A 21,443-nucleotide genomic window follows, 5' to 3' on the forward strand; every position below is an offset into this window, starting at 1 on the left:
AAGAGTCAGACATGACTTAACAACTAAACAACAACAAAGTATACAAATTAAACAAAGTATTATGGAAACATTAAAATACACAAAGGTAGGGACTTCCCTGGCAGCCCAGTGGTTAACACTCCATGCTTCCAATGCAGGGGAGGTATATTTGATTCCTGGCCAGGGAACTAAGATCCCATGTACTGCATGGCCAAGAAAAAAAATTTTTTTAATACACAAAGGTAATGAATTAATTTGGAAGAGAAATGAGATAAAGTTAGACATAGTGTCAAAGGATATCTCAGGTAGAGAAATCAAACAGTCAGGAAAAAATAAAGACACTTTAAAATAACTTTTAAAAGTCACCTTGACCCTGCCATGAATCATATAATTCACAGATAAAATCCCCCTAGATCCTGGCACCTCCCTCTTATTGCCCCAGGGCCCATGGAAGTCCAATCTGTACTGTCTTCCTTGCAGCTCTTAGCCATCACAGGGGAAAATAAACCATGAGTGGCAAATTCCTGACACACTCAGACTCTAGGCTGACATATCAGACAGACAACCTGGAACAGTCTCTCTTCCTCCAGCTTAAAAATGGGACAGTCTGGTCTTTGTAGTGTCATTTAGTTCAGAAAGCAATCTTATTTCCTTTCATGGGCGCACTGCCTCCTCAGTCCATGTTATTAGCACTGTTAATAGGAAAGGAAAGAAATCTGAAACCCAGTACTGCAGTCTGGGACAGTGTCTATACATTCATTCCTGTTGTGGTGTCATTCCAGGCCTCTGTTTTTGTGATAAGGACCCTCCCTTTAAGTCTCAGAAAATCTCCATCCCACCACAGACAAGCTAGAACACTGGTTCTCAGAGTGTGGTCCTTGGACCATCCACAGCAGCAGCATCACCTGGGAACTTACAGAAATGCAGATTCCCAGATCCTCCCTCCCAGACTTGATGAATCAAAAACTCTGGGAATGGAGCAGCCATCTCTGGGTTCATGGAGCCTCCACATGATTCTGATGCACATTTAAAGTGAGAACTGCAGGGCTAGATATTGTCTGATATGCTTCCCAGTGAGTCCCTAAATCTGGCTTTCACCAATATGTAAAAATTTTTAAAGAATAAAAAACTGAGTGGATAGTGGGTTACCAACTTCAGGTTTTGGCAGAGAAAAAAAGAAAGCTATTATAAAAGAAAATCTAACTAAAATTTAATATCACACTCCTTTCATTTTAAAAAGGACTCAATCACAAAAAAAGACCAGAAAGGCCTAACCTTGGAATAAAGGACAGTCCCTTGCACTAAATTAGCTGTATGAAAAACTCATGGCATCTCTAAAAATGAGTGTCTTCATTTTCCTGTCTTTGCTGTTAACTGGTGAAAAACTCACTGAGAATCCTCCCTCATGAGCTCACAAGAACTGTGCAGAGGCCAGCCACTTGGAATCAGTGCTCTAAGGTGGTAAAATGAAGAGTTTGAGGTTCCTGTTGGCCATAGCAACCAGAAGCTCTCTACAAACTCTCCCACTGCCTCTCTCTTAACTTGGCCAGGAAATAGAGAAAGTGGTCTGGGGTGGAAAAAAGAAAACACATCTGGTTTCATTCTTGACCCACATGGCCCAGTGAGTCGGCTCTCCCACGCACTGAATGTATCTTTATCCCCATATTTTTAGGGATCTAATCCATTTCTCAACCCATAGATTGGCATAGATTGCAGTTTAAATGCAGCACTCTCATTCTAGCTGGCTCGGCTGCTTAGGAAGTCAGTAGCTCTCGCCCTAGAGAAGATCAGGGCATGGACAGAACCTAAGCCTTGTGTAGGGGCCGTCTCTAGACTTGCCCACAAGCTGATGACCCCAAGCTCTACCAAGGCCTGCATCCCCAAGGACTGGAAACTGGAGTGCCGATGCCAGGGAGAGCCAGCTTGCCAGGATGGTTGCAGAAGAGCCAGGACAGAGCTGCAAATCTCTGGAGAGCTTTTGGTCATGGCCATGGTGCTCCTTCTGAGAAAGCATTGCAACAGTCCCTTCTGATTGTGGCTCTGAAACTCTTGTCCGCCCCTTTCCTCTATGGCCTTAGAAATCTAGGAATTCAGAGTTCCAGATGAGGTGCTCTGTAAACAGTTTACCCATTGTAAGATAAACCCAGAATGCGTACCTGTGCAGGTGTGCATGTGTAGATGTGTGTGTATCAAAGAGATTATATCTGTGTGCCAGGTGGGCCAGGGAGGAGGAATATTCGTGTAATGAAGTCAGATGAAGCTGTTTTGTGCAGGAAATGAGAAGGCCCCAACCCAGGAAACCAAAGTTTGCTGCTTCAGGCCTGCCACCTGGTTTGCATTTAATTCCAATTCTGCATTCTGCCTGGAGCAAAATAATCCACCCTCTTGGAGCCCTTCAAAGTCAAAAACCTCATTCCACTAGAAAAATGAGCTGTTCCTTTAATTAATTTCAAGTGCCATTGCTCTTGCCATGTACAATTGCCCTTTCTTGAAACCAACAGGGAAATTGTCTTCCACCCCTTAAGTTAACCAGTGCTGAATATTGAGATATTGATGAGTCAAATAGTGTAATTGAACCCTCTTAATCCAGAGAGTGTGAGTGGAGATTGAGGGCTACTCCTTAGCGGTCTTCATGCGTAAAAGTTTAGCAAATCTCTTCTCTCGTATTCCTTTTGTTTGGCAGGAAACATGGCCCTTGAAAAGTCCACATCTCCTTACCTCCCTTTGCTCCACATTCCTCCCACCAGGTATGCAGACTCTCATCACCCCACTAAAACCAGACTTCACTGCTTCCCAGCAGTGCCCCCACCTCTCAGAACTGCCCTTTGAGGGAATCTAGGCCAGCGCTCTTCACTCCTGCATCAAAGGGGCCTGGAGGAGAGGGCTCAGTCCCTCACACAAGACCATTAAGCCTCTTACCACAGAGGAGAGGAGTGGCGGCCAGAGCAAAGCAGAGTGGGGCGATTTGGGTCATTGAAGCATGCTAAGTAATTCAGGTCCCTCTATCTACAAAGAGAATTAACTCTGATTATTGATAATAATTGCAAATAATATATTTGGAGTGCCTACTCTATACCAGGCACTGTTCTATTCTACATTTTAACAAAGTATCCTCTCCCTGACTTGAAGCAGTAGATACCATTGCCCTTCTTTTGTAGATTAGGAAACAGAGGTACACAAAAATTAAGTAACCTGTTGAAGGCCACGTGTCTAGTAAATAACAGAGCAAAGACCTGAATGCAGCTATCCAGCCCCCAGTCCAGATTTTTACCCACAAGGAAGCTTATGCTCCAAGAACTTAGGCCCGAAGTGGTATAGCCAGTGGGTGCATCTAGAATTCAAATCCAGGCTCTGTGATTCTTCCAGCCACTCCAGACTGCCCAGTTAGAGGCCAGATCCTCTACTGAACTGTCCTGGGATCAGCCTGCCCCTCCTCTGTATCTCTGTCCAAAGGAGTTTCCACAGTGGAGCTATGTATAGGGCAAGTGATCATGGCTTACTGGCTACTTCCTGGTGTAATATCTGCCTCTACTTACTGGCTTCCTGGGGTGATTTCTGCCTCAACTTTCTGGTTCCCAAGGGTGAAAGCTAGAACAATTTTTATCATGATGGCCACATTTACTTTTTCAGTGGCATTTCTGTTTTAAATCACAATTAAATTTTCTCCCACAGATATTAGCCATTGAAAAGCTTCCTGAACATATCTGAAGTGATAACCACTTCCAGGGCTGTGTCTGACATATGTTTAGCATGATCTGGGGAGCTGACACCTTCCAAACATAGGAGAAAATCATAGCCTAGCCAGAGACCATGGAATAGAAGAAAAAGCAGCTGTCTCAACTCTGTCCCTCACTAGCTATGTGACATATTTCTTCTCTTTAGGCCTCAGTCTTCCCATCTATAAAATGGAAATGTTGGATTAGATTGTCTCAATCCAGCTCAAACTGAAAGTAGCATTGAAAGAAATGAGGGCAGGCCCCAAGGAGTTAGAGTTGGGGCTAGGGACCCAATGGTGACTTTTCTGGTTCTCATATCTCTGAATCCCACTTTGTTATGCTGCTCCCACATAAAAAAGACCTGATAGAAACCCTAGCCCTACTTTGAAGTAATCAAGAGCGCTCTGTCACCTCCTTAGAGTATAGATTCAAAATTTGTGAGTCTAACTCTGCTGGTGGGTTTAGAGAAGATGACATTTTTGCCCTTCCAATACCTAATTTTCCAGTGCTTCCAACAACAAACTATGCAAAGAGCAATCTTTAAAGCCACGCTGTATTTTTAGAATTTTGTGTTTTCCTTTTAGCCGCAATCCTGTGAGGAATATAACAGCTTTTCTCCTTGACAGGGGACAATGCATATGAAATACGTAAAATATGTACTGCCCCCAGCATGGTGCAGAAAAGGCTGCCTTTTCTCCCCTGCTGCCTTCTTATTAGAGATTCTGAAGACTGCTCCCACAACAGACCTTAGTGTTACCCTTGTCCTGTTCCCCATGATGGGTTTTCAAAGCAAAGGGGTAACTTACTATTTACCGATCAAAGACACGCTCTCTCGTTCACTGAGCATGTTACATATTTGAACAGCAGAAGACTTTCTAGGAGGTGTTTGCTACTCAAACTCCATCTGAAGCTTGAGAAGGGTTTTGGAGTTTGTACATTAATTATATCACAGTTTCACTTCAGTGGTACATTTTCCACTGAAACGTAAACACTAAGTAAACCCAACTTCCCAAAGTGCCCAAATATCTCTTCCCAGAGTAGCAAGTAGGTAGCCAGGTTGGCCACTGAGAACAGGGTTGATTGTTGGTTATGAAAATGGATTTGAGAAGAGCTGAAGTCAGTGGCTGTGATCAAAGGAAAGTTCAGGAATCACAGGGACTGTCTACAAGAAGATGCCGATCCTGAGCAGCCAGGTAGGGGAGGAAGGGGGTCCAAGGTCAAGGGTCATGCCACTCAGAAGAGGCTGCATTGCTACATTAAGCTTCAGGAATAAATAACCCCCCAAACCTCACTGGCTCACAACAGGAGTTTATTTCTCGCTCCTCAATTATATAACTGACATGTGCTTTCAAAGGATCGCTCTGCGTGATCACAGGGACACAGGCTGATGGCTGTTCTGACATCCCAGAGCTGCACCATCTGGAGGGACCACATGGCCTGATCAGTCCCTGTGGCTGGGGAAGAGAGGCTGATGGAAGTGGGCTTCTCACTGCCTCCACCAGGAAAAGAGCCAGGCCATCTCCTCTCATGTTTCACTACCAGAGCTAATCATTATTCGGCCCCACCTAAATGCAAAAGTTGCTGAGAAGCGTGGTCTTCCATGTGCCCAGAACTGTTATTAGTGAGAACAAGTCCTATCTACCAAGGAATCTAGAACCCAGGAGTCCAAGCTAGAGGAGCAGATGTGGTGGAACAGAGAGCAGGGGGGTGCCGTCAGAGAATCCTGAAAGATTTCATTACAGCACCACTCCTCTCTAGGGTTCGAGAGAGCTCTGGAGGTATCAAGGATTTGGACAGAGTTCTTAGCAACTTTAGGGTACCTGGAAAATGTTAGCTTTTAAAGAGCCTTCCTGTTATATCATTTTGATATTCTATTATTTTATAATTTTATCTTCATCTAAATGTCACCCCCAGAACCCAATGCCCCAATAAAAGTAGGTGAACTTTAATTGTGAAATCTCTCATTATCTTCGTCATTGGAGGAGTCAAGGAATTGATGAGTCAAAGCTTCTGAATATCCTGAGCCCCTAGAGTCCCTTGAGGAACTGAAAGATTAGGAGTTGGAAAGGGACAGATAACTCTGCAGTTTTTAAAATTAAGTTTCCAAACCATCCTGCAGCCTTCTCTCTATCCGATGATCTTAACAAAAGCATTAAGGGCAAAAGCCTTTCCATATCTTTTATCTTCCCCCAAGTCCTGAATAAGACAATAGATAACATCATTTTATCTAACTGCATTATTCTCAGGATTTCCAAGATAAGTGCCAGCTACCATTTCCCTAACAGAAAGGAATGTTCCTTTTATTTAATTGAGTTTAGTTTTGTTGTCCATAAACTAGGAATAACAAAACCTGCCTCACAGAATGGTTATGAGAATTAATGAGATGGCAAGAGGGAGAATTTGGAGAGTGAGAGTTCAGAATGGTTTATGTTCAGATAGATTTTTTTGTGATAGGGTTACTTCCGCTTATTATCCAAAACTCAGAAACTAAAGTGATGTCACTACTATAGTAAGAGATATCAATCTATAGGAAGCACTTGGCATTTGCTCCTGGCACATAGATGTCTTCCATAAAATCAGTATCAGTACCACTATTACTTATTATTATTTTTACTCCTTCTAATGCCATCACTTTTAACACAACTATGATGGGTTTTTTATTGTTGTGTGCCATCTTTTTTTTTAGGTATTTCTTTTCTTGAAACAAACTCTACTTATGAACATAGATTTTTCTCCCCAGGAATGCTTTCTACCAGAATATTAAGAGTATATTTTAGTTCCTTGTTCTGGAGCCTGCCTGACTTCTCCCTCTTTTCATCTCTTTTCTCTTCCTGCTATAGTGTCTGGGAATGGTAGCTGTGCCAACAGACTCGGTGATGCTTAGTCTTGCTATTTTATGGACACTTATGCTGTCACATGATGTAGTTACTTTCATTTTCTCTTATGAATTTCAGTGCCGGTGGCAGATATCAAAGCTGTGGTGACGGGAAAGGACTGCCCTCATATGAAAGAGAAAGGTGCCCTTAAACAAAATAAGGTATGATTTCCAAATTATGCTAAGTAGTTCTGTCTGCACAATGCAGTTAGTAACTACAGTGGGCCCTTCTTTGGTAGCTATGCCTGTGTGGTTGGGTGTGTGTGTGTGTGTGTGTGTGTGTGTGTGTGTGTGCAGATGTGTCACACAGTTACACATCTCTTAAACTCGGTTCCTTTTCCTTCCCTGATTCCTTTTCCATCCCTCAGTCTTACTCTTTCTCTCACTGATCACTTGCTGAAGCCCCACCATGTCTTGTATTCTTCCACTTCCTGTCCATGTACAGCCCTGGGAATTGCCCTCACTGATGTTACCAGTCTTCTCTCAAGTCTTTCCACTCATCTCCATCCTCTGGGCCCCTCTTACCCTCCTACATATGTTCACATTCTCCCTTCTGCATTTCCTCCCCAGTCTCTTCCATTTTCTTCTTCTTAGTTACCCCTATGGGGTCTTAGAGAAGTCTGGGAAATGGAAGAGAGACCAGATGACTCCCAAAAACCTTAGAAAAATTTTCAAGACCTAATATTTTTCAGCATCATGGGAAATATTGTGAAACAGTTCAAATTCAGCTTAAGGGAGAAAATTTTCCCAAAGGTGTATATTGCTTGAACACTCTTCACATTGCGGTATTTTTCACCCTTCCCACCGTGTTGTTCACCATGACAGCCTACATTCCATAACAGAAGGTGTGCGGGGCAGCATTATCTGAAAAGGTTGAGGAATTTCCTTTGTCCCCAGTTTGGAGACATTTGCCCTTGGAGGGGCCATCAGGGAGCAATTTTTGTTATCTTTTGGCATTTTGTGATCCGTAGTATCCACATACGAACAAGATTAATCAGATTGATCTGGAGGCTTCAGACACCTTGGTACCAAAAATATCACATTGATCAGGTAGGCTGCTTCTTTATTGCCCTGTGCCAGTATCTAAGAAGAGTATAAACATTATACATATCCTATTTATCAATCAGGCTTGACATGAATAATGCCTGCCCTGTAATTTCAATCATTGTAAGATGAAGGTGAATCTATGTCTGCATAAGAAGACCCTATCCATGGTTAAGGAAAATCAAAAGTACTACAAAAGTACTATTTAGGAAGAAAATAAAGGAGAGGATACAGCCAAAGAGACTGATAACAAGAGTTTCGCTTCTTAAGTTACATTAAGTATAATTCACCTCTAGGCCATATGAATTCCTTTTGTGCCAAGCCTATCACAGTACCATCATATAAAGCACTGGGCCACATAAGGGCATACCTTAGGGTCTATAGGTTATTCGTTACACAGCATTTACTTCTTCTCCACGTTGTGGGGAAACGGATCCAACAGCTCATCAGATTCCAGAAGAGCATCCTTAACCAAAGCAGCAAGTCCCCAGCCTTCACGATTTGCCTTCCTTCAAGACCACCTGCCACTCCAGTACTCTTACCTGGAAAATCCCATGGACGGAGGAGCCTGGTAGGCTGCAGTCCATGGGGTCGCAAAGAGTTGGTCACGACTGAGCGACTTCACTTTCACTTTTCACTTTCCTGCACTGGAGAAGGAAATGGCAACCCACTCCAGTGTTCTTGCCTGGAGAATCCCAGGGACGGCAGAGCCTGGTGGGCTGCAGTCTACGGGGTCGCACAGAGTCAAACACGACTGAAGCGACAGCAGCAGCAGCAAGACCACCTGATGTCAGATATAGCCTTGGGAAGTACCAGCTCTGCTCAGCTCCACCTGAGGTCCCTGTGGTTATATAACACTTGGAACTGACCAGGACACAATTTGGGGAACTTGGCAGCAATAAGAGTGTGTAGTCTAAAGAAGGCTAGGGGTGGTAGTGTTGGCAGCAAAGCAACTTGCCAGGACTCAAGCGCTCTAAGTAGGCACAGAGAATTATTTAAAACAGGTGTGAAGGAACTTCTCATTCAACTCAAACACGTAAAGAGCCTAGGAGTTGTCACTCCTATCCCACAGTAAGAAGAAACTGCATAAAGTAAAACTCAACAATTTTTTTGGAACTACCAAGAGAATTGATGGTGCAGGGGAAGACCACCACCATGGAATCTGGATACATTGAGTCACATACATCCAGAGTTCACAACCAGATCTACTCAGGAGCAAAATCAAGAGAATTCATTACCAGTAGACCTACTCTGCAAGAAATTCTTCAGCCAGAAAGGAAATTCTATAGGATAGGAACTTGAATCTACATAAAGAATGGAAGACTATTAGGGAAGGAATATGTGAAGGTAAAAGAAAAGTATTTTTTTCTTATTAATTAATCTAAAAGGTAACTTTTTGCTTAAAATAATAATTTTAAAATGTGTTATATCTATGGCATATGGATAAGTGAAATGAATGACAGAAAAGTCAAAACATACAGGAGGGAGAAGTAAGGATACTCAAAACAGGATAAGGTTAAAAAAAAAAAAAGGAGAAAATAAAAAATAAAGAACAAATGCAACAAATGAAAAGAGTTACAAACTTGGCAGGCATAATCTAACTTTGTCAATAGTCATTTTAAATGTCGATGATCTAAATACACCAATTAAAAGACAGGGATTATTTGAATAGATAAGAAGCAAGACTAAATATATACTTTCCTATAAGAAACCCACTTAAATATAAAAACTAAGATAGGTGAAAGTAATGGGATGAACAAAGATCAAAATGCATGAGGCAAACTAAGATAACTGAAAGAAGAAATTCACAAATCCATTATTATCCTGGAGACTTCAGTAACCCTCTGTCAGTAATTGATAGATCAAGTGAGCAGAAAATCAATAAGGATATTGATGACCTGAACAGCACTATCAGTCAACTTGATCCAATTAACATTAATAGAAAATCTACTCAACAGCACAATATATGTTTTTCTCAAACTCACAAGAAACATTCACCAAGTTAGACCACATTCTGGGTCATAAAATATATCTTAAAAAGTGTAAAAGAGTAAGAATCATACAAACTATATTCTAATTCACAATGGAATTAGACTAGAAATCAATGACAGAAAGATAAATGGAAAATCCCCAAAATGTTTGGAAATTTCAGAACACACTTCCAAATAACCCATAGTTCAAAGAGTTTAGACTTAAACAGAAATAACAAAATGTTTTAAACTAAGTAGAATGAAAATATAACTTACCAAAATGGGTGGGTTGTGATGAAAGGGAAATGTATAGCATTAAATGCATATATTAGGAAAAAGGAAAGGTCTAAAATCAGTACAGTTTCCACCTTAGCAAACTAGAGAAAGAAGAGCAATTTAAACCTAAAGAAAACAGAAGAAAAGAAATAATAAATATTAGAAATCAATGAAATTGAAAACAGGAAAATAGTAGAGAAAATCAACAAAAGCAAAACTTGGTCCTTGGAAAATATAAATGAAATTGAAATTTCTAGCTTGACTAACCAAAAGAAAATGAAATGAGATACAAGCTATCAATATCAAAACAGGTATGGAGATGAGCTCATTTGAGCCTAGGATGGATGTGGCTGATTTTGGCCTTCTTGTTTCAGATTCCTCTCCCTTTAGAGGAGACCAACAAAACAAACTGAGTGAATGACTTTTCCAACCTTATTTTTAAAAATTGTGATGATACTTATAGAAAACTGGGCAAGTGGGCAAATGAATGAATGATAGATGAATGGGTGGATGGAGGGGTGGATAGATGATGGAAGAATGGATTGATAAATGGGACACACTGCTGTAGACACATAGATAAGACTTCAAATGAAGGCTACTTTCTGGAATTTGCTAGCCTAGAGGGCTGAGAGAGGTAGCAGTAGCTCTGCTAGCCTGGCTCTTTCATTTGTATACATATGAAAATAATTTGTCTTGTAATATTAATAGTGTTCATATATCTGATGCATCAGGAAAAATGTCAGAAAGCAGAAAGGAAGCCCCAAATTCTAATAATTTATTTCTTCAACTCACTCACACCCCTTCCCCAGTGATCCAGAGGCCTGCTCCTCCCTACCTCTGGGACTTCTGGATAAGAAAGGGGAGTTGTCATTCAGTCACTAATTCCTATCTTCCACCATCTCTCAGAGTTTGCTCAGATTCCTGTCCATTGAGTCGGTGATGCTATCCAACCATATCTTCTGATGCTGGGAAAGACTGAAGGCAAAAGGAGAAGGGGGCAGTGGAAGATGAGATGGGATAAGATGGAAAAAGGAGACCTGCAGCTTAAAAGGAGGGTTGGCCAAAATGTGTCCACAGGAGGTCTGTCAGTGCATGGCAGTGGGCAGCAACCAAGGCCTGCTGCTGGCTCTGAAGCTTTTCCAGCTAGACAGTAGATTCTGACATTTTATGCCCCAGGACTCTTCATTAGCTTAATTATGAGCAGGGCAAACTGGACATTCGGATCTGTTGGGAACTGGTGGTACTTCTTGCTCAGTCAACAGCTGACATGCCAGGCACAGTCTAAGGCCCTAGAAATAGATAAAGGAAAGGGACTGATCCTTTCCCTTGAGGCAGAGGTCTTTTTTCATAGAGTCCTTCACTCAGTCAGCATTAGAGCGCTTGAGATAGGATGGGCTATAGGCACAGTGATGCACATGCAGACACGGCCCTGTCCTCCTGGAGCTGAGTCTAACTTCTTTAAAAGAAGTTGGTACAACAGACAAATTTCTGTGGACACAAAAAGTATTGGCTTCTTCACAGAGAGGGTAGGAAATTCCTGATACTTGAAAAGAATTTTCATGGGTGAATGGAAATTGAATTGGAAGAATTTGACTTTTAAGGATTAAGGATTCTAAATTCAAACTCTGTGATTCATAAAATAAAGTTGATTTGTTACTGTATTTTTGAAAGTGGGCAGTCCTGGTACTTATCCCACTGCCTTGGGCTTTAGGAGTTAAATAGTTAGCATGCAATCACCAGAGGGAAGATCTAACCAGATATCAGTGAAAGGGATAGGAATATGTTTGACCTGAGAGATGCTTTCATTTCACCATGCCCAGAGCCCGGATTTATTTTTCCAGTATGATTCATGTACCTGAAATAAGAAGCAGATTATATTAGAAGCTGATGTTCTAGTATTGACTTGAAAATCCTGATCTTTAAACAAAAAGCCGTTTATTCAGAGTTACTTCATTCATCATTCATACTCACACTATATTGAGTATTTTCTTTATATCAGACCTGTGCCGGGTGCTGGGAATCCAAAGATAAATACAACCTGGCCCCTGATATTTTGTGTCTAGAGCAGATACAAGATTAACATATTAATTTAAGATTAATCCACATGCTATTATAATCCAATGGTGCCTATACCCCAGTATATTTAAAAACAAGGGGAGCCTGGGATTTTGAGAAGACTCATGGAGGAAGTGATGTCTGAACTGGGTTTTGAAAAGAAGAGAGGGGAAGACCTTCTAGAAGAAGGAAACAGTATATGAAAGGTGCATGGGGACTTTTGACATCTGATGAACATCCTCTGACTGAGAAACACTGAATTCACAGTGTAGGATTGGTGGGGACAGGGATGAAAATAGGTTGGAGAACTATTGGCTAATAATGCTTAGATTATTATTATTATTATTGGCTAATAATGCTTAGACGGGGCCCAGACATAAAGCTACTTTACAGAAGGCACAATTCTCTCACGATTCATCCCAAGATTCATATAATATGTGAATGACTGATTTTGCCTCATAAAATAGAAAGTCAAACTCATAGACATATAGATGAGCTGCAGTGTTTATAGCTATGAAATCTACTATTTCTCTGGCCATGTTTAACACAAACACATGCCAAGTTATAGCCACATCTGTAATCAAAATGCTTTGCCCTCAAGATAACCTGGATAGATGTTGGAGAACCAACATAGTTAAAGTGAATGCCAGTGAGATGGCCAAATGAGACAAGTCACCCCAAAACAATGTAAGGAGTGGCAACCAACACTTTACAGTGAAATTATGTTGTATAAAACTCTACTCTCATATTCTATCAGCCCATCACATGACCATGGAAGGTGGAAATCCCCAAACCAAGACACCAACATGCCCAGAATTTCTCTAAGCATCCCCTGACCCTGCATGCCTTGTCGCTAGGCCCAGGGCCAGAAGGTTGAGAGTGGGGTCAGAGGTCATAGGGTGAGTTCCTCCTGTATCCTCCAGCCACAGAACTCGCTTATCCCAGGCCTTCCTCCACATGTGAGGGGAGGACATATGAATTAGTGAGACAGAGGATGGAAATAAGCTACTCCTGGACATGATTTTTCACTGACTTAGATCCAGAGTGAATAAAAGACCTTAGGTAGTGAGTAGCAAAACCGCAGAGCATCAGCTATCTAAGAGAGTGTTGTGGTGTGTGACAAGAAGCCCCTGAGGGGGACGCTGCCCCAGATCCACAGCCACTTACTCCGCCGCCTCCCGGCACCTCTCTCCCTCACAGACAGTTTGGACAGGTGGCCGCTTCTAGAGTGTTAGCCCAAGAGGCCGTCGCTGCCAGCTCTGCAGCCTGTCTGCCCAGAGTGCTGGAGAGCTGACCTCCACCAAAGCCTCAATGACAGCCAGCTGGGGACGTCAATAAAACTCATTATAAGTGATAGCAGCCTTTAACGCAGGCATGCGACTCAGAGAAGTAATTCCTCCAACCCCTCCCAGGCAGCTTTGGTGAAATTAAAGTGGGGATTGACATTCTCACGAATTTCCTATTTCCTGCCTGTGTTTATCAGAAATCTAGGTCATGACAGTTCCTCTCATTCACGTCCTCGCTGGTAAATGCCTTAGAAGGGCGAAACCTAAAGTTGGCAGCCTCCCTCCTTTTTCTTTCTGCTCCATGCCCTGTGGAAGAGGAAGTGTCACAAAGGACAACCACACTGACACTCTGGTCTCAAGTGACTTCAGCACCTAGTCAAGAGGCCACATCTGGGTTCTGCTGATGCTCACACCTGCTGTCATAAGCAAGGGGATGATTAGCTATGTGCCTGCCCTAAGCAAAGCAGCAGGCATGGTCTAGCATCAGTCAGAAATCCGTTGTCAGTTTCACCTTTTCCTGTTGACATCTGAAGGTCACCTGCTGTGATGTACTGACTGGGTGTCCAGAAGCAAAGCCCCTCCTCTCCTTTCTCTCCAGTCTCCTAAGTACAAGTCAGAGTTTTTCCAGAGGATGACACTAAGATTAGTAAAGAAATCATCACCTATATCAGTGTTTCTCATCTAAGAACAGTTTTTATGATTTTATGAGATTAGAGTTTAACATTTTGTTGAAAAATGTTTTCAGTTTTTTAAAAGAAAATAATCACCTGTGATCCCAGCATCTTAACATAATTATTTTCATTTCACATGTTTGGTTCCAGTCTCCAACCACAGCTAGACATTGTTCCTAGTTGTAATCAGTATGTAAATAATGTTCATTTCTCTTGTTTGTTTTTCCACTTAAAATCGAATGTTTGTAATTATACTTAATGCCTAGCAGCATATATTTTGCAGGGTTGCTAATCTGTGATTTCTTTATTTAATGTTTTACCAAAGAAGGGAGGACATTTATTTAGTTCCTTGTATTACGTTCTTAGGGCTTCCTTGGTGGCTCAGTTGGTAAAGAATACACCTGCAATGTGGGAGACCACCTGCAACCCAGGAGACCCAGGTTCAATCCCTGGGATGGAATGATCCCCTGGAGAAGGAAGTGGCAACCCACTCCAGTATTCTTGCCTGAAAAATCCCATGGAGTGAGAAGCTTAGCAGGCTACAGGGCATGGGGTCGCAGAGTTGGACATGATTGAGCACAATATTCTCTTTCTCTTCTATTACATTCTTACAGATTATAGTAAATACAGTTTTGCTTCCTTTTAAATTTTTTTAGGAGTAACTCCAAAAGTGGGACGGCTTGTTCTTGATATGGACTGCCTTACAGGCTTTTTTAAAAGGATGACACCAATTATACCACTGCTAGGACCCATGACCATTTTCATTATACACTAAAAGACCCGAAAGAGATGCTAAACTTATGGGGAAATTGTTTTTGTTTGTTGGTGAACTCTTTTCCATTTTTATTGATCTTTACTGGGCAGGCTTGAATAGAATCCTAAGGAAGAAAAGAATGAAAAATTCAGAGTGGGTAGTCTTGCAGAATAGATCCTGGTCTGTAACTCAGCAGTTTTTCCTTCACTTGTTTCTATTTCTGGTGGAGTGAGGATACCCTAAGAGGATGAGATGCTGGTAGGTCTGCGCTCAGAACAAAAGCTGCTTTCCCTTAATGAGGGGACAGCTAGAGACGAGCCAAACAAAGAATTCATGAGAGCCACAAATAGCCTGATGGCTGACTGTGTCAGGAGAGACATCCACCTAATGCTGAGCCTTTGGAGTCCGCTTGGGAGAATTCTTTCTCATCTGGAATTCTGAAATCTAGCAGCAGTGATCTCATCTTTCTGCCTTCCATCTTCTTTCTGGAGCATTCTTGCTGTGAGTTACTGGCCAAAGACAAATCTTCTGACAGATGTTGAGGTAGAGAATGATGTGGAGAGATCTACCTCCCTAAGAAAGAACGCCTGTGGGTGGTTACTGAGAATGCAGCTCCCAGATCATACCATGAGGGAAAGGGGCAGTCATCAGTGGTGCCTCATAGACACAGAGATAGAAGGTAGGCTAGCACATGTGTGTTGTAGTGATGCAGAGCATCGATATGGACTCACTTGGCTCTTTCCTCCAAATTAGGAGTTGTTAGGGTGTCGAGAGGGGCGTCCCTGGTGGCTCAGATGGTAAAGAATCTGCCTTTAATGGAGAAGACACAGGAGACGCAAGTTCGATCCCTGGATCAGGATGATCCCCTGGAGAAGGAAATGGCTACCCACTCCAGTATTCTTGCCAGAAGAATTCCATGGATAGAGGAACCTGGTGGGCTACAGTCCATGGGGTCACAAAGAGTTGGACATGACTGAGCAACTAACACACGCACACAAACACAAAACAGGGTGCTGAGATGTGCAGTGACTCTTGTCTCGCAAAGATTGTACCTGCTGACTGCTCAATCCAGTCGAATAATCATTATACCCATTATTGCATAGTGCGTACAATTTGAGAAGTATATTTTAACGTACGTATTAGGTACAGCACTGAGTGTCTCAGCCAAGGTGATCCAGCTACGATGGAATGACAGCGTCACTTAGTCCTTGGCCCTTTGGGTCTGTCTCACAGTCTGTACTGTGAATGAACCCAGGCACTCGAATGAAGAGACATTCACCAATGAATGAATCCAGCTATCCTGCCACTTGGGCCCAAACTCTCCTTTACACCCTGCAGCCACTATAGGATAGAACTAGGTTTGGTATAGCCTTTGTTCTACAGTAGTTCAGAGGTCAAAGGGCAGACATACTACCTAAGGACAGTGGATTCATCCAGAAGCCTCATTACCTCCTATGTAGCTTCCATGATTTAGGAAGTTTATACCCTCTATGAACATCTGTCTTTTCGCAAATGACAGAAGATAGAGCAGCCCATAATGTTGCTGATTGTGAAAGAGTTTACTGCTTTCCATGGTCTCCCGGGGAGGGAGATGCTGAAGATAGGAAAGTAGCACAGTTTTGGGGCTGTGTGGCCTTGGACAACTCACTTAACCTCTCTGAGCTCCTTCCCATAAAAGAGGAATGATAACACTTGTTCCATGCACTGTCTTGAGAATTAAACGAATTGGTTCATACAGACCTCCCATGAAGAGAGAGAAGGAAATGTGTTGTGAATCTTGAAAAATATCATCCTTCTTCCCATCAGCCTCAATGCTGCTCCACTTGCCTGGACCCACTATAGGCACTATTCCATGTTCAATCTGCAGCCATTTGTAACTGAAAAACAAAACGTGCAAGTTGTCTTCAATGTGGTGTTTTCTCTAATCTCTTGCAGGAGGTGCTTGAACTTGCTTTCTCGATCTTGTATGACTCAAACTGCCAACTGAACTTCATAGCTCCTGACAAGCATGAGGTAAAGGTCTCCAGGGGTTAATTTATGAGAGAATGTCATATTTTCTTGAGAAAAACAGCAGATAAAAAAATACTGGAAAGAAAATTTTTTTTAAGTCTACCTGAGAAAAATTATGAGCAAAGGCACATTTTGTTGACTTGGAATAGAATGAAAATCTCTCAAAAAACTGCAAATTAAAACAGATTCAACTCCTTCTTAGCTTAATCAAGATTTTATGGTAAAGAAGAAGGTATGAATCCTTCATAGGAAGGACATAACTGTTACAGAAAAGTATCATCCTTAGCTATTGCTTGGTTTTTATTGAATATTTAGGTTTTGGTCAAAATTTTCCCATGATAAATTTGTCTCAATTCTTTAAAACGTTTAAGAACTAGATTTTTTACCGTGTTTAAGTTATTTTAAGAGGTTTAGGACTGTCTCTGCTGTTGGAATTTTATTTTTGCGATGCTTTTATTCCTTTTTGACATCTTGTTATATGTATAATTTGTTTCTCTTCTCGAAGAACACTGTCAGCTATATTTAAAATATTTAGCATAAATCTAGGAAAAAGCATTTGTAAGATGAAGTAGCAGCTATGGCTGATTTAACTTTTTCTCTTGTAAACTAGACCCCAACATCATGCTTGAAACTCTTATTTTTAGATGATACCATTCAAATTTTTGTTGTACATGTGGTAACATAAAAAGCTTTTAGAAAGGAAGGAACATTTTAATAGAACTTGAATTTTGTTCCCCATTTCCTTAGGGAGACTTAACTCATTTAGAAGTTATTCTGTATTTGTTTTTGTTTTTTACTGGTTTGAAGCTTTTGAATAAAATTGTACATCCCCAAAAGAGAAGAAAGATTAGATGCAAATCCTGCATTTAAAGTGGTGCTTAAATATAATTCTGTGTTACTTGACATTTAGTTCATGGAAGGAAATGACTTTGTCTTCATCTTCTTGAAAATAGATACTGTGTCCTACCATTTCTCTTTTTAAATAAAATTGTGGTTGTACGCAGGCCACCATATTCAAGATATATACAGATATATAGGAAACCACTTAAAATAGTAGAACTGTGGATGCTATGTAAATCTATACAAGGCTGTTTTGCCCAGTATGCATTAATTCCAGATAAGGATAAATGCTCTGAGACTGCCAAATTTTTATTCATATCTGCCACTTTTTATTGATGCAGTGAGGAGAAAAATGCCATGCACTTGTGAATACTTTTAATTTCTTCAGACCACTTTCATATCTATTACCTCATTTTATTTGCATAATTGCTCCATAAAGCAGAAAGTTCTATTACAGATATCCTCATTGATCAAAGGAGGAGAGAGAAGCCTCCCAACATTGACTACCTCAACAATAGTAAAGACAATAGTAATTATAACTGGAATACTCTGAACCAGGCACCACTCAATGCTTTGTGTGCCTCACCTCCCTCAATCTTCATTCTGTAACAGTAAAAGAAACAAGCTAATGTTATTTCCATTTTATAAAAAAAGAAAAAGTAATGAGCCACAGAGAACTTAAGAAACATTTCCCAGATCAAACAAGTAGTAAATGATAGAACCTGAATTTAAAGCATGGGGATCTTGTTCCAGAAACACCTTCTATCTGAGCCCCGTCCTGCATGGCTTTGGAAGGAAGAAAGCAGGGCCTGGACTCAGAACTTCTTGCCAGTGTCCATCCCCTAGCTTCAGCAATTATCAACTCATAGCCAATGAGGTTTCACCTATTCCCCCACCCACACCCAGCTTCCATACCCCAGATTATTTTCAAAGCTTATCCAGATATCATCATTTTATTTGTAAATATTCCCCTTGTGCATCTCTAAAGACCCGATGGACTGTAACTCTCCAGGCTTCTCTGTCCATGGGATTCTCTAAGCGAGAATAGTGGTGTGGGTTGCCATGCCTTCCTCCAGGGGATCTTCCCAACCCAGGGACTGAACCCATGTCTTTTATGTCTCCTGCATTGGCAGATGAGTTCTTTACCACTAGTGCCACCTGGGAAGTCCTATATTTTAATAGGTTACCATTATTGTCATTATCAGTGCCCAAATTATCTTACCTAGAGAAAGTAGATCTGGTCCCATCAATTCATGGCAAATAGATGGGAGGAAAAAATGGAAACAGTGACAGACTTTATTTTTGGGGGGCTCTAAAATCACTGTGGATGGTAACTGCAGCCATGAAATTAAAAGACACTTGCTCCTTGGAAGAAAATCTGTGACAAAGCCAGACAGTGTATTAAAAAGCAGAGACATCACTTTGCCAACAAAGGTCTGTATAGTCAAAGCTATGGTTTTTCCAGTAGTCATGTATGAATGTGAGAGTTGAACCGTGAAGAAGGCTGAGTTCTAAAGAATTGATGCTTTTGAACTGTGTTGGAAAAGACTCTTGAGAGTCCCTTGGACTGCAAGGAGATCAAATCAGTCAATCCTAAAGGAAATCATCCCTGAGTATTCATCAGAAGGACTGACACTGAAGCTTCAATACTCTGGTCACCTGATGTGAAGAGCTGACTCACTGGGAAAGATTAGGGCAGGAGAAGAAAGGGGGCAACAGGATGAGATGGGTTGGATGGCATCATTGACTCAATGGACATGAGTTTTCACAAACTCCAGGAGACAGTGAAGAACATGGAAGCCTAGCATGCTGCAGTCCATGGGGTGGCACAGAGTCGGACATGACTGAGCGACTGAACAACTACAGAGAAAGTAGGAATACCTTCTGGTTGGTTTCTGAGTCCTATTGACAGATGACTCTGGCAGCTTTCAGGCATTCTGGCATGACAAGATACTCCAGATTCTTCTTGTGCGTTTCCTGCCTTTTCTCTATGGAGTTTTGACTCCTTTTGTTATTTAGCAACCAGAATCTGGACACTCAGTGCCTGTTACTACTGGGTTGGTGATTATTTTTAGGCATTTTTGGAGACAGAGCTTGGAGTTATGTTTTTAAAAGACAAAATCCATCATAAATTTATATTGAAATTTCCAACTCAGATTCAGTACTACAGTTTTTGTTTATTGATTGTGATGCTTTTTAAAAAAGTTTTCTGTGCTTGCTGCTTCTCAAAAGAAAAGCACCACAGAAGTGTTCTAAAGGGTTAAATTAATCTGTACTAGGAAGCTAGCCAGGACTGGGAAGGCTGTGTACAAAGAGTGGCAACCCCAGCACTTAGGGATTTACAATGAAACAGTGTCTAAACTGGAAGGGGCCTTAAAGAGCATGGGGTTCAGTGGTGCTTCTAAATGGAGATACATCAGAATTAGCTGGAAGCTTTTCTAAATAAAACTTCCTGACCTAAGATTTGTAAGATCAAGATCTACAGAGTAGGACCTGGGTATCTATTTTTATCAAGATTATTTATGAAGAAAGACACATTTAGATGTGTCTAGAATCTATCTAGGAGAAGGAAATGGCAACCCACTCCAGTGTTCTTGCCTGGAGAATCCCAGGGACGGGGGAGCCTGGTGGGCTGACGTTTATGGGGTCACACAGAGTCGGACACGACTGAAGTGACTTAGCAGCAGCGGCAGCAGAATCTATCTAAGGTATTCACGAGATCACTAATACTTCCAGAAACCCCTTAGTCCTCAGCTGATATTTAGATGGTTAAGTGCTCTGCCTGAGATCCCATGGTCAAGGCTGAACTGAAGCTCTCCAGTTCAGGACTGCCCTGCTCAGACTTAATAACACACCCATGGTACACTCCTTGGCTTAACAAGGGGCACCACCAGTGTGCATCAGGGTAGATTTCTAAGCCATCATTGTGACTTAAGATCTATATAGTGCTCGCCATCTTGTAGTGCTTTTATGTTAAGATCTGCTATCATATTCTGGAACATGGCCCAGGTAACCACAGTGCAAAGGACAAGCTAAGTAGGGTCTGGAATTGCAACTTGACCTAGTAAGGGCAAGAAAGGAATCTAGAACACATTCTAGAAGGAAGACCAGTCCCATAGGAAGAGCAGTGAAATTGCTATCAAAGAAGTCCTATATAGGACTGGGACATCCTAAAAGGTGAACCAAGCACAACATCCAGGATGCAGGCAGTTTTCTGATGCTGGCAGCAGAGGCTAGTTCTTCCCCAGGTATTATGACTTTAATACCAGATCAGGGCAGGATTTCAGCCTCTGAAGGGAAGCTAACAAGAGCAAGGCAGATCCTCAGATAAATGAAACATAGTTCATAGCCTACTGGAGAAGCAAAGGGCATGATTAATTTTTAATGAGAGGGAAAGAACCAAATTCTTATTTGGGTACTATGGAGTGCTTTCCAAAACAGGTGATGTCCCCAAGGACCAGATTCCAAAGAACTGGAGGAGAAAACCCTTAGAAACCAGAAACCCAGGCAGAAGAGGTCCATAGACTGGCAGCTAAGCCACTTTCCATTAAGATCACCCAATAATTTTAGCCATTTTGTCTACCAGACCTTGGGCAGCACTGAGCTATTCCTAAATCTTTTGCTAAGAAATACAAAGGTGGGACCACCATTAGCCCCGGTGGGGTTTGGCTGTCATTTTGAGTGCAGGAATCAAACAGGATAGTCAGATATTAGCTCTAGATTAGGAACTTTGCTTGGAGTCAGGAGAGTAGCAAGTTTGATCTGATGTTGAGTCCAGGAGTGTTAGGATATATTCTACCAATACCTTTAACTCTTTGATTCACTGGTGGGATGTTAGAGATATTCTGTTGCACAGGCAGAAAAAACTCAAATCCTGCTGCTGCTATGCAGGGAGGCATTATTTGTACAGAAGAGTGCAGACAGTGGAGGCAGATTGCATAAGTTCAAATCCCACCTACTCCACATA

The 21,443-nt window shown here is 41.6% G+C and overlaps 1 protein-coding gene across 4 annotated transcripts in view; it reads left to right on the plus strand.

Moving 5' to 3' along the window:
* ELMO1 (engulfment and cell motility 1) overlaps positions 1–21,443 on the plus strand; it is a 562,488-nt gene that overhangs the window by 539,408 nt on the left and 1,637 nt on the right. For all 4 annotated transcript variants that reach the window (XM_061165360.1, XM_061165359.1, XM_061165362.1 and 1 more), the window contains exons 20-21: positions 6,650–6,732; positions 16,562–16,639. In XM_061165360.1, the coding sequence (XP_061021343.1) occupies positions 6,650–6,732; positions 16,562–16,639 (161 nt within the window). The remainder of the gene's footprint in view (positions 1–6,649; positions 6,733–16,561; positions 16,640–21,443) is intronic.

The sequence above is a fragment of the Dama dama genome, chromosome 18 (genome assembly GCF_033118175.1).
Source record: "Dama dama isolate Ldn47 chromosome 18, ASM3311817v1, whole genome shotgun sequence".
Classification (NCBI taxonomy): domain Eukaryota; kingdom Metazoa; phylum Chordata; class Mammalia; order Artiodactyla; family Cervidae; genus Dama; species Dama dama.